The 12807-nt window shown below is 32.6% G+C and overlaps 3 protein-coding genes across 3 annotated transcripts in view; 1 reads left to right on the plus strand and 2 right to left on the minus strand.

Moving 5' to 3' along the window:
* Nucleotides 1–10779, plus strand: part of LOC146537894 (tRNA dimethylallyltransferase) — a 184356-nt gene extending 173577 nt beyond the window's left edge. The window contains exons 5-7 of the mRNA XM_085188750.1: nt 3120–3235; nt 9685–9895; nt 10436–10779. Of these exons, the coding sequence (XP_085044876.1) occupies nt 3120–3235; nt 9685–9895; nt 10436–10756 (648 nt within the window). The 3' untranslated portion in view covers nt 10757–10779. The remainder of the gene's footprint in view (nt 1–3119; nt 3236–9684; nt 9896–10435) is intronic.
* A 114-nt stretch (nt 10780–10893) lies between these two features.
* mtTFB1 (mitochondrial transcription factor B1) lies at nt 10894–11961 on the minus strand. The gene has a single exon (XM_085188754.1). The coding sequence runs from the start codon at nt 11959–11961 to the stop codon at nt 10945–10947; it is 1017 nt and encodes a 338-aa protein (XP_085044880.1). The 3' UTR covers nt 10894–10944.
* Ccdc56 (Coiled-coil domain containing 56) lies at nt 10894–12224 on the minus strand. The gene has a single exon (XM_085188756.1). It carries the CDS (start codon nt 12222–12224, stop codon nt 11961–11963), a length of 264 nt encoding a protein of 87 aa, XP_085044882.1. The 3' UTR covers nt 10894–11960.
* Between the last annotated feature and the right edge of the window lie 583 nt (nt 12225–12807).

The raw sequence follows: 12807 nt of genomic DNA on the forward strand, positions 1-12807 counted from the left end.
ATTTACAAATATTTAATTTACTTTTGCAAATATATCATTTATTTATACAAATGTTTTAATTTTATAATATGATAATTAAATTATAAAACAACATTTTTTTCTGAACTGGACTTAAACATCCGTGTAATTTAATCTGTAACAGATACATAATAATATTGTATAATCTAAAATTGAGTTATTTCAAACAATTTTTAAATGTGAAACATGGTTTCTTCAACTTCATTATCTACACCAAATATTAAATTGTGGAATCTTTTTTAAATAATTTACAACATTCTTTAAATTATTTATTACTATTCTAAAGATGTATAGGTCCACTTTATTGAAACAATTTAGATTTGAAATAAATTATAAATATTTACCAAGAGATAAGTTCAAATATGGAGAATCTAAGAGAATATAGAATAGAATAGGCTGGTGCATCCCAGTACCGCTTTCTCTAAGGTTTACAGTACTACTGTAAAAACTTAAACTATTTATTTAATTTAAAACAGTTTTTAAATAAATCTCATCTTCCGCATATAGCAGATAAACAGAGAGAACTCAGTGTTAACACTCCCTCTCTCCATTATCCGCTAAATTTGTAAATATTGCACGTTGAGTGGCGAATCCCAGCGCCGGACTTTATCTTAAAAATGCTGATAAAATAAAAAAAATGTCAGTAATTTAAATATAGCCATTACCCTACTCCAAAATAGGGAGAAAATATTTTTCTTACAAATATTTTTTATATCAAAAATAAGTATCCGCGATAACAGTGAAACACTGATTAACCACTAACTTACTAGACAAACAATAAACAACACAGACTAAAAAACGATTAATATGTTAATGCGAAACATATTTAATTTTAACAACATAAATTTTTGTTTCATATCGAATTTTTATATAATCTATGCACTGCAGGTCAACAGACTTGTAATTGCTTATATTCGGCCATTCTGCATTGGTATGCGAAACACAGCGTGTCCAAGCCGAAATAATTTAAGAAAACCGTCGATCTCCAAGAATTTTTTGGTTTGCAAAAATTCTCTTAGCAATATTAGTATTCAGATAATGAAAATACAATTTAATTTAGGTGAATCGAATAAAGATATTGAATTGTTATTTATTTTGGGTATAAAGTTGTCTGTTGATAAAATTTGGTCATCTATAGTATGATTATTATGAGTTAGAATCTTAAAATCCAAAAAACAAATTTACAAAACACTATTTTTAACAACTATTTTTTTATTGCCAAAGTTAGAAGAAAAATTGTTATATTTTATTACGAGGTTATAAAATGCGTAAAGATAAAGTACCAACTAGGTCACTTTCATTCCATATAGACTATAAAGTTTCTAAACCCTAACTTTGTAACTTCTAGTTAAAGTTTACAACTAGAAACTCATGAATATATACTAAGTGTTCAGAATTTGATTACCAATAAAGTATTTATATACGCGGTACAAAGGTTACCCCAAATATCATCATGGTGTACCTCTGCAGATGATTTTATACCCGCAACTTTTAGAACGCGACGTTATAAAGAATACCCTATAGTATGTAGTAATAGCACAACAAAGTCTTTATTATTATACTGCGTTAGAGTAAAGCCGTGTCTTAGAAGATATTAAGTGGTTGTACAAAGATTTTAAACTTTAAAATACTGAGGAAGTGCTTTGATATTATGAAAAGAGCGATTGTTTACTTGTAGGTTGTTTTCTTCTCAAAATATTTTATATATTAAAGTATCTGCAAAGAAAACTCTTCTGGAAAAATAAGTGAGAACATTAAATGTTTCATTTCCGAGTTCCAAAAGTTCAGTGGGAATCGAATCCACAACCTCTCGTGTCTACAGTCACATTTTGTTCCCCGGCGCCACGATGGACGTTTAATTATTTTAAAAGATTTTTCTATGGAATCCACAGAAGCTCTGTAATTTTACGTAACTGTAAAATACATATAATAATTATGTTTATTTTATAAGATATTAGTATTATAATAATATGTATGCAAGTCTAGTCACGAATTATTATACGTTGGCGCCTACAATTACGTTTTACGCACACAAGTTTATTATTTACGCAATTTACTATGAACTTATACTATATGATTTTAGTTATTTTTTTAATATATCATATTTTATTTTAATTAAATTCGTCGTTGTGCAGTGATGTCTCACTATAAACACGATGGTTGTGGGTTCGATTCCAACTTTTGGTAAAACAATTTTTTTTTCTTACTTTAGTGACAATAATTCCGCTAATCTTATTAGTCAAAGCGCGGTGTTATATAAATATTAAACGATTTATTTCATCGAGTGGGAATCGAATCCACAAGTGTCACATTCATCATCCATGCGCTATACCAACCAACAGTAATGATATCTTAAAAGTAAAAACTTCTTTCGAAATAAATGAAATCGATTCTTCAACTGTGAGAATTTCCTATCTTTATATGACGATACGATCTAAAAATTCTTGTCATAGAAACGTGAATTGAGTGTAATTAGTAGGCGGGCTTTGAGCTTTTTAATTAGGGTACTACGCGTTGAATACGAAATCAGTTATTACGCTATCGCTACCTTCTTTACATTAGTGGAATATTTGAAGATTTTTGTAGACATATTTCTTATATTATATGTTTGTTTGTCTGTTTATTTATATTTTTTGCTTCACGCTGTATCTCGCGTAGAGTATGGTAGGTAGAGGGAAGCTAGTGCTAAGACACTACGTTCCCTATGCGGCGCATAACGACTAACTCAACTAACTCAACGCTAAAAAGGATATAGGAGGATATGAAAATAATTTATTCCCTCGAGCAAAAATCGAACTCACAACCATGGCGTTTATAGTCAGATGCTGTACCACTGTGCCACGACGGTGTCTCTTATTTGTAATTTAAACTTATAACTTGATTAAAAATTAATTTTAGACATTTTATATCCGTAACCGATATCGAAATATAATATATAAAATAATTTTAAACAAATCAACAACCGTACACATAATCTGTCACAAATTTCCCTTCAAAGCCTAAACCATCAAAATTCCATACAACAATCAACATCAAAGACAAACACATATCAAAGGAATAGCACCAAAATATTTAATCTCGTGCCCATTGTTCGCCCCCAGACCGTTCACGACGCGCGACTCAACGCCAGGGTCGACGCCATGCTGGAGGAGGGCTTGATCGATGAACTGCTGAACTTCCACGACAGGCACAATAAACAGAGGATTCGGGATGGCAAGTAAGCATAATAAATATCCTATACTTCCAATTTTTTTTTTGCTTTACGCTGTATCCCATACATTGCAGGGTAGGCAAAGGGACCCTGGGAACCTAGTGTTAAGACACTCCGTTCCTATTAAGACACGAACCCGCACCTCGTTTTTACCATACAAGGGCTCGTTGCCAATTAAGCTATAAGTACGTTCTTATCGAGCTACGTCTAAATTCTTAGGTATAAGCAGCAGTAAGTGTTAATTTAATACTATATTAAGTAAAGCTAAAAGTTAAAAAACTAGATACGTATATAATCTATAAAAAAGAAGATTCACGAAATTGTTAAAAGCATTCATTTATTCGAGACAAAGGGACCATTCGCGGAAATTATCCGTGAAATTAAAACGATTTAACGTAACGATGAATCGATTTCATTGATTAAAATAAGAATCGAGATCGATTTTGTGAATAATGCTATGTAACAAAAAATGAATCTTTCCAACCGACTTTGTGTGGTTTATAATATATTTTATAATATATTTTTCGTAAAGAATAAATAGTGTCGAGACATTCTGTGTCCACTTCCCGCCCATTTTAAAGGCACTATATGTTAGATGAACTAGCTTTGTAGATGTGCAATGAAAATACTAAACTAATAGGATTATCTTTGTATCTTAAAAAATATAGAAATCTTTATTTAATCGAACGCCTTGTTTATTATAATTAGTCCCGCACGAAGGTGAGAGAGGCAACCTTAAGACACTTCCGTTCCCCACTTATCGCCGAATTCTCGAGACATTGCGTGCGCTTTGCCTTTGCTCTGATAGGGATATCAGAGCTAAAACGCAGCGTCGAGTACGAGAATATTCCATATATTTCATATTCTCGTTTACTCACCCCTATTCCCCCAATCTGGAATCGAACCTAGAAACGTCGCGTGCATGCACGCTTGTGCCTATACGCCATCGGCCTCTATTATAATTATGTAGATAACAATTACTGTTTTCTTTTGTTTTTTGGTGCTGTTCTCTGCTGTAACTTGTATAAAACCGACAAACGGTGTTCAGATAGTATTATAGGTCCCCTTTCATCAAAAAGTATCAGAAAGTCCGGCGTTGAGTTCTGCCACCCACAAATTAGCAATATCTAGAATTCGAACGACGCTTTTACCCTATCGAAGCCTATCATGAGTACATGATTTTATAGACAAGTGTGCCTGAAACTATGAGGCTTTCGGTTTTTTTTATTATTTATACCCTTTGAAAAAAATATATTAAAACCCAATATCCTTATTAAACCGACTGTTAATAATTACATTTACAATTAATAAAGAAATAAATTAAATTTAAAAATAAAAAAATCAACATGGCAAATAAACTCTACTATATTTATAAACAAACGCAAACCAAAAAAAAATACAAAATGGGGTGAATAAAAAAAAATAAAAAGCAATATGGCGGCCATGGGCAATGACCGCGATGCATCTGCCATACTGCGGTTCACTGTGCTCTCAGGTTTCATGCATTCTATTCCTATGGCAGTTGACTTTAATCCTGGGAAAAATTATAATATTAATTAATTACCATCTTTTACAATAATAAATATATTAAGAATATAAATTAATGAACGCAATGGTGGTGAATCAGAGAAATGGATAATAATAAATACGATTATATACGATACCTCTAAGGCTCGAACAGAGCTGAAATTCTAAAATATAGTGTCTTTCCGACCCAAACGCGGTTTTGCTCGCCTAAACAACAATAACATTCATCAACACACAATGCCTCCAGAATTCGGCAGAAAGTGCGGAACGAAGTGTCCTAACTCTATGTTCCCTCTGCCTACCCTGCTGTGTGCGGGATACACCGTGAAGCTGATGAGAAAAAATAAAAGATGGAAGATGGATGGATGGATGGATGGAAGAAAATCTAATAATAACTATTACATTTTCAAAAGAATCTGTTTCTCAATACAAGTTGGTTAATGATAGTCAAGTATCAAGAGGCACATAGCGGGCTACAGTAGTGTTACGCACGCGGTAGCAAGTAGCGACCGCAGCCCGCTCTATTGCTACCATCGTATACGAAATAGATATATCACATATTACTAGATATGTCAATAAAGTATTAAAATGTTATTAACATATATGTCGTTCTGGTTAGAAAACGCGGCGTTGAGTTTCGCCTCTCGACACGCATTGGGCGGTTTTCTTTGTCTGGAAGGTTTTCAACCTTCCAAAAAAGTCCTTGAATAAAGCTACAATAAACCAAGTTTCGTTTCCAAAAGCCACGGGTTCGAGGCGAAAGTTTTCTTAATTTTACATATTTTTAATGTTTTTATTTTTAATGTCATACACATTTTAATTTCACTAAAAAAGGATTTCTCGAAAGTCCTACAGGAAAGAAAAAAAATGGACTTTCTTTTTTTACGTCCACGCAAACTAGATTGCCCCGACGTCTACTAATATATAAATATATAATTTTACTTTTATAAAATCTATTCCAAAGTGTATAATAACAATTTAAAAATTATAAAAATATACAATTTTATCATCCGACCTATCTAGGGTTTCTATAAACACTTATAAGTTTTCACTGTTGTGGCGATTTGTTCGTTACCTCAACTCCAACCGTAGCACAGTGTTTGTGTTCCATGACCTCAATAAGAGCATTACTTCTGAAGCCCCAACACCTAGACAAGCTAGCATTGGTGAAATTTTAATAACCAGAAATTTAAGATTTAAGTTTCAAATTTAAAAGATTGCGAATTTATTACGAATTAAAAATATCACAAAAATTCGGCGGACAGTTTGATCATGGGTACCTAATGTCTTAACACTAGGTTCCCATGTTCCTACTCGTATATACAGCGTGAAGCTAAAAAAGGAAAAATAAAACCTTGGTAGCTAACAGTCAGCAGGTAGCAGTCGGTAGCTAACAGTAGCTACACACTTTATCCTGTGTCAGGGTAGGTGGAGAGAGAGAGAGGGTTGTGTCAAGACATTGCGTATGGAGTGGCGGAACTCAACCAAAATAATTATTTCCCCAATTTGATATGGAACTTACAACCGTCGCATTTACAGCCAAACATAGATACCCAAACATAGATACCCATAGAGACCCATAGATTGAAAAAAAAATAGTGACATATTCCCTTCTCCACTACCAATAAAATTTACAAATTAGAAGGAAGGAGTTTAGGAAACCCCACTACTATCGAACTCTGAACTTATCAAACAAGGAAGCTCTAGTAGGTATTTAATGTAACCCACTGTGTGTACGATTGAAATAAGCTAGAGTACTGGGAAAGTGGCCACACTGAGATCGATCTTGAGATCCGCTTTATTAATCTATGAATGAGAACAGCATCTCAAGACTAGATTAAGGCATTAAATATTTCCATTTGACTAAGCAAATGAAGCCCAAAAGAATATATAATAAAGTTTATATTTTTAATTGAACTAAATTGTAAAAATTTTTACGTCTCTTAGATTTATCTTTTTTATTATTGCCGTGAGAATGTTTTATATTAGAAAAAAGTACAAGTCACAGCAGTGATAGTAAAATGTATGAAATGTATCGTTAATCGTTCAATTTACACGTCAATAAAGGATGATCTAATTGGGGTAGCGGTCATATGTGAATAAAGGGTCCTTAAAAACATAAAAGGTTCCCACTATCTATGGAAACCAAAGTTTGTTTTGGAATTTTCGTTTCGTTTCATTTAAATTTTAAATTTGTTATAAATAGTTTGGTTAATAGTAGTTTAAGGGCACGAGCGTGTGACTGTAAACGTTTTTAAGCTTTAAAGATATGAAATATTTTCAATTTTTTTTCCCCTCGCTGTGGTAACGAGGCAAAATCGTGGCGTTGAGTTTCGCCTACTTTAAAGCGGGATAGGAATCTGTGCCTCTTGGACAAATTTCTAATATGTCAATTTCCACAACGTTAAAATATTTAGACTATTTCTTAAAAGTTTTAAATATTCCTTATATCAAACACTATAATATATACACAGTTTAAATACAAATACAAAATTACAACCAGAATGAAGAACCCTAATAAATATTGCAAGCTTTCTCCTTCTAATTTGCCATAAGAGTGACAAACAATCCGACGGCAAATGAAACACCTTGACGTACGTTATTCAATTATCAGAAATAGCTTGGAGGCTCGTAAAATTCCTAGCTGCCAGCCACCGTGTAACAGGTGTGTTAGGTAACTGAGGCTCAAGTGGAAACCAAGTTCGTAATACTAGAAACTATATGAAATACTAATTTTCGTTCAGAATTTATCTAGTATGTTAGTTGTCAATATGCATGTCTTTGAGTTCGCGTAGAAAATTTAGTTCGAAATGTCTTAACACTAGGTTCTCTCTGTTTTCTCCAAAATATGGGGTTAAGCGTGAAATTGTTTACGGTGAAATGCTGGCATATGTATCTATTGTTTTTACATTTACCAGTCAGTACAATAAAACATTTTAACTTAACCTCTATTAGCGTAAATAAAGTTTTAGGAAAAAATCAGGCCCTTCTTATATAACCAAAGACTCAGACTTACTTCAGTAGGCAGAAAAACAGAGTGAAATATCACTTCGGTCATTACTTTTCATCTATTTAGATTAATATAACATATTCTACAAAAGATACCATATAAACAAAAAACCTATTAAATTATTATGATCCATTCTTCACCCTAAGTAAGAATCAAACCTACGACTAACACATATACAGAACAGCCTCATATAATTATATTCCTATATTAATATTTAGCTAACAACTTGATTTCAATTCTCGTCATATTTAACAATTTTTTTCTTTAAAAGTCCTATCAAAATGGGGCAATCGCTATGTAAATATAGATACGAGTGTACCACAGTCCACGTTTTTCATAGGAGGTGGTTATGGGTATGGGGTCGATACACGATACGAATGGTTGCATGACTGTTGAATATACCAAATGATGTTTGCTTCGTACAATTGTATAGGATTTGTATGTGCAGAGGTACCCAGGGTACTTAGTATGAAAACACTCCGTTCCCATTAAAACACCTAATAAAACCGATTAGCGCTTTCCGAGGATCATTACTGCCGAGGCATTGTCTTGATACCAGGGCACGTAAAATATTAAATATTTAATTCCCCCGAGTGGGAATCGAACCCACTACCGTCACGCTTATCGCAGCACGCTTGTGAATCTGCGTCACGACGGCCTCGACTAAAAATTAGGGGAACTTAAAATATTTAATTTTAAAATATAATCAAATTAAATTAAAAATATATTGATCTATTTACGTACAAACAGTGTTTACAGGAACCACGTAGATTGCAGTCAAAACGCCAATGAAAGCCCACACGCGTAATAAATCAACTGTAACGGTTGAATCGTGCTTCTTAGAATCGATAAGTTTTTTTACATATAGTCGGTATATTAAATCGATACGAAATCTTTTCCGGATATTGTTTTTTTATAGTAGAATTCGTATGTAGTGTTTGTTTATATTAATGTTCTTATAAGGTGTATTTTATTATTGAGGCCATCGTACAGAAGCGGTATATTATTGTCATTTTCTCGCTGTTGGTGATACTCGAAGAGCAGTGTCTTACCACAACGTTCCCTCTGGTTCTTCTGGTGTTCTGCTAGTGTGAAGTTAAAATAACTTATGTTATGGTTGTGGGTTTGAATCTTTCTTAAAGAAATATAGTGTTTTCGCTCTAGTGAGATAAGCCTCCTACACTATGGCCCGTATCTATAAATCAATCTCAAGATCGATCTTAGAGTTGAGAATGGTTATTAATACAGGCCAGAGGCACTTAGGCAATAAGTTGAGAACAGAGTGATATATTTGTTTTTATCTACAGTAAATATTAGCTGAGGAAATGAAAATAATTCATACAGGTTTTACAGCAAGGCGCTGTACTGCATAATGGCGGCCTCAAAAAACGAAAAGTAAATAAATTATAAACAATAAAAAGCTACAAGCTCGTAACGTCGCAAGAAATACCTAATATTACGTAACATTCATAATTTTCAAGATAAAAGGTCGAGCGCATCTGGCAAATCCTCAAATATAATACAAAAGTATACAATTTTTTTAACTACCCTCGTTAAAGGAAAGCATGAGGGTAGGTACTTATGCAAAAATATTTGACGCAACCCCTTCCTATTTTAACATTAAAAATAATCTAATAAAATGCTTTTAAAACATATTTTTTATTATTTTACGAGATAGGAGGAGGATGTGGAGATTAGTTACCACTAATCTTTACTACACTTATTGTTGAGTAGCGAAACTCAACGCCGCGCTTTACCTTGTTGCCAGTGCGAAAATAATTCCTTCCCCCGAAAAATATTAGACCCCACAACCGTCGCACTTAGAGACGCCGCTGCGCTACCACAGTCTCAATGTTAAAAATAATATTGAGACGGTCGTAACAGACGATTTTAAATACGTTATTTTTTATTATTTCAGACCACCAGATTACACAAAAGGTATTTTTCAAACACTCGGCTTTAAAGAATTCCACGAATATTTAATGCTAACACCTGAAATGAAGAATAGTGAAGAAGGTAACAAATTGTTACAAGAGAGTATAGACAACATGAAAATGGGTACGAGAAGGTATGCGAGAAGACAGAATAAAATGGTTAGAGGAAGGTTCTTAGACCATCCCACCAGAGAGGTAATGTTAATTGTTCTTTTTTAGTTTTTAAGTTATTTTATGTGTTAGCTTCGCGCTGTATCCCGCTACATGTCAGAGGGTATCTAGGGTTAAGAAACTTCTTTTACCAGTTTCCGTAGAACCAATTATTTCATTAAAATAGTAATATCGGACAATTACGCATAGTCGGTCATTATTAGCTTTAATAAATCTATTTTGCTTCAATATCCATAGCATGCTTGACTATACGGTATGTATAATTTTCGCAGTTATTTTATATATTTTCCTGGTTTAACGGCTTGTTATTATATGAATGTTTACATACAATACAATACGAATAAAAATGCAATAATGGATTGTTTACTATTGCATAATTCAATGTAATTATTAATATATTATTTTTAATAGACGCTTATTTATAAAAAAAAGTAGAAAAAGCGCCATCTTGTGTGAAATAGATGTATTAATGTCATAGTTATGATCAAAACTTACGTCATCTATTGTCAAATAGAAATAGTATTGAGTTTACATATCTTAATAATAGATGTCGCTTGTTTTCAGATACCTCCGATTTTCGAATTGGATACAACGAGTATAAACGAATGGAATAAAGAAGTTAAAAATAAAGCAATTCACATTATAGAAACGTTTATAAATAAAACTAAATGCCAATATGAACCTTTAAAATCAAATATAACTCAAGAAAAAACTAATATTAATGTACATTCAAGTAATTACTGTGATGTTTGTGAAAGACTCATTATTGGGGACCGAGAGATTGTTATTCATATGAATTCTCATAAACACAAACGAGCTTTAAAAAGCAAACAGAGACGAGGCTTATTGCCTAAAGATGATGAGAAAGAAGAGAAATCTCAATAATAATAAATAAATGTTTTTTTTTTTTAGTTGTTACTACCCATTGACATTTGTATGTGTGTTAGCATCTGCTATTTACCAAATTTTGTTTTATGTTACTTTAATGTATGTTAAAATAATAGTAAAAAATAAAAAAATTATTGAACTAACCAAAATATTTTATTTCTATGCTACTATTTACAACATAATGTTTAAATATCTGCTTCTATATCAGTAATAAGTTTTTTAGGTGCTCTTAAATCATAATTTTCAAATTCAGGATATTTTTGGATAATTTCATAATAAGCATGACACAGTCTACCAAATTCACCATTTGCTATTTGAAAAGGTCTTGTAATAGGATCAAGGTCGGCCATTTTGTACATTCTGAGTGCCATTTCTTCTCTCACTTCTTCTGGAAATAAAGTTTGAGCCCCCCTTATAGAATATTTTTGCCTCATAGAAAATATTTGCCTGGTGACCTTTTCAACAAGCTTAAATGGTAATTTTATAATTGGTTGTTTTAATGGTGTCAAGGTTACCACTCCCACATCTACATCAGGCTTTGGAAGGAATGCTTCTCCTGGTATATCAAATTTGTACTTCACATTACACCAATTCTGACACATTACTGATAACCTACATCTTTGCTTATGCATTATGGATGCTGCCATTCTCTCAGCCACCTCCTTTTGAAATGTAAGTGTCATTCTAACCCGCCCAAATGACCAAGGGCCTTCCTTCTTAGACATCATTTCTAACCATCTTATAATCAAAATGGTTGATACACTAAACGGTAGATTACCAATAAGGTTAACTGGTGGAGGAGCATCTGTCCAATCTGATTTAGCATCTTCAGGAATAAAATGTGCAATATTAGTTTTTAAAATGTCACCAGTAATTATATCCATATCTAATTTTCCTCTGCATGCATCTGCTAAGAGTTCTAAAGTTGGTATAAAACGTTGATCTTTTTCAACTAGGATTAATTTTCTAGGTGCTTGCTGTATTATAGACCTTGTTATACCACCGGGCCCTGGTCCTACTTCACAAACTACATGATTATGAATGTGTCCAGCAGCTCTTACAATTTTGTCAATCAATCTTGGTTCCATAAGAAAATTTTGTGACAGCTCTTTAAGGGCACGTAACTTATAAAGTCTGATGACATCTTTGATACTGGGTAGAGGTGGTAACCTAATCTGTAAAGCTGCTTTAGCTGCAGCCATTACTGCTGTATTTTTGCGGGTTCCTCAAAGTCGTCAAGGAAAGTTTCCTGTTTAACAGCAAATATTGAATACATATAAATACTAAACACTCCAGTACCTATAGCCAAGCCAGTAAGTCTATTTCGTCTTGAAATATGATGCAGTTTCTGCACACGCTCGCGGTTCTTTTCTTCTATAATTTTCATATAATCCAACTCTGCCTTTTTAAGCACTGGATCTTGTCCCCCAGACTTATTCTTAGGGTTTATATTGGAGTCTCCCATTACGAGAAAAAAATATACTCCTAACCTCAAACTCGACGAAAAGTCACAGATTATATGCGTTATGAATATTGTTATTGAACAATGAATGAATGAACATGTATAATATGTTACAGATGATTAATAAAATCATAAATAAAACAACAGATAAATAATAAAACTAAAATATAAAACTCCTTTCTTTTTATGTTGTTCGTAAAGTAATAATATTACTAACAACTTACTAACATTTTTTGTGCTATCAATTTTATCCAATAAAATTCAGAGAAGAAACCATATAAGGTCATTAGAATAAAATGTGTGCTTTACAAGAACACATCAATTTAATACAAATATCATAATTTATTTATGAAAGTAAGTTTATTTATGACGCGTATTGAAAACCATTATTTTTTCCTCAATATCATTTTATTATTTCAATAAGTATTTCACAATATTATGCACTAAATACATATCGTAATATCAACTTTTACAATAATCTATAAATTCAATTGAATAAATAAACAATAATATTTCGTAACAATTGCAGAGTATCGCATACAGTTTATAAACACAACAAAACCAGCTGTTCGTGACGTCCGCTCGC

Source organism: Heliconius melpomene, chromosome 7 (genome assembly GCF_056956725.1).
Source record: "Heliconius melpomene rosina isolate 202511_hmr_F chromosome 7, ASM5695672v1, whole genome shotgun sequence".
Lineage (NCBI taxonomy): Eukaryota > Metazoa > Arthropoda > Insecta > Lepidoptera > Nymphalidae > Heliconius > Heliconius melpomene.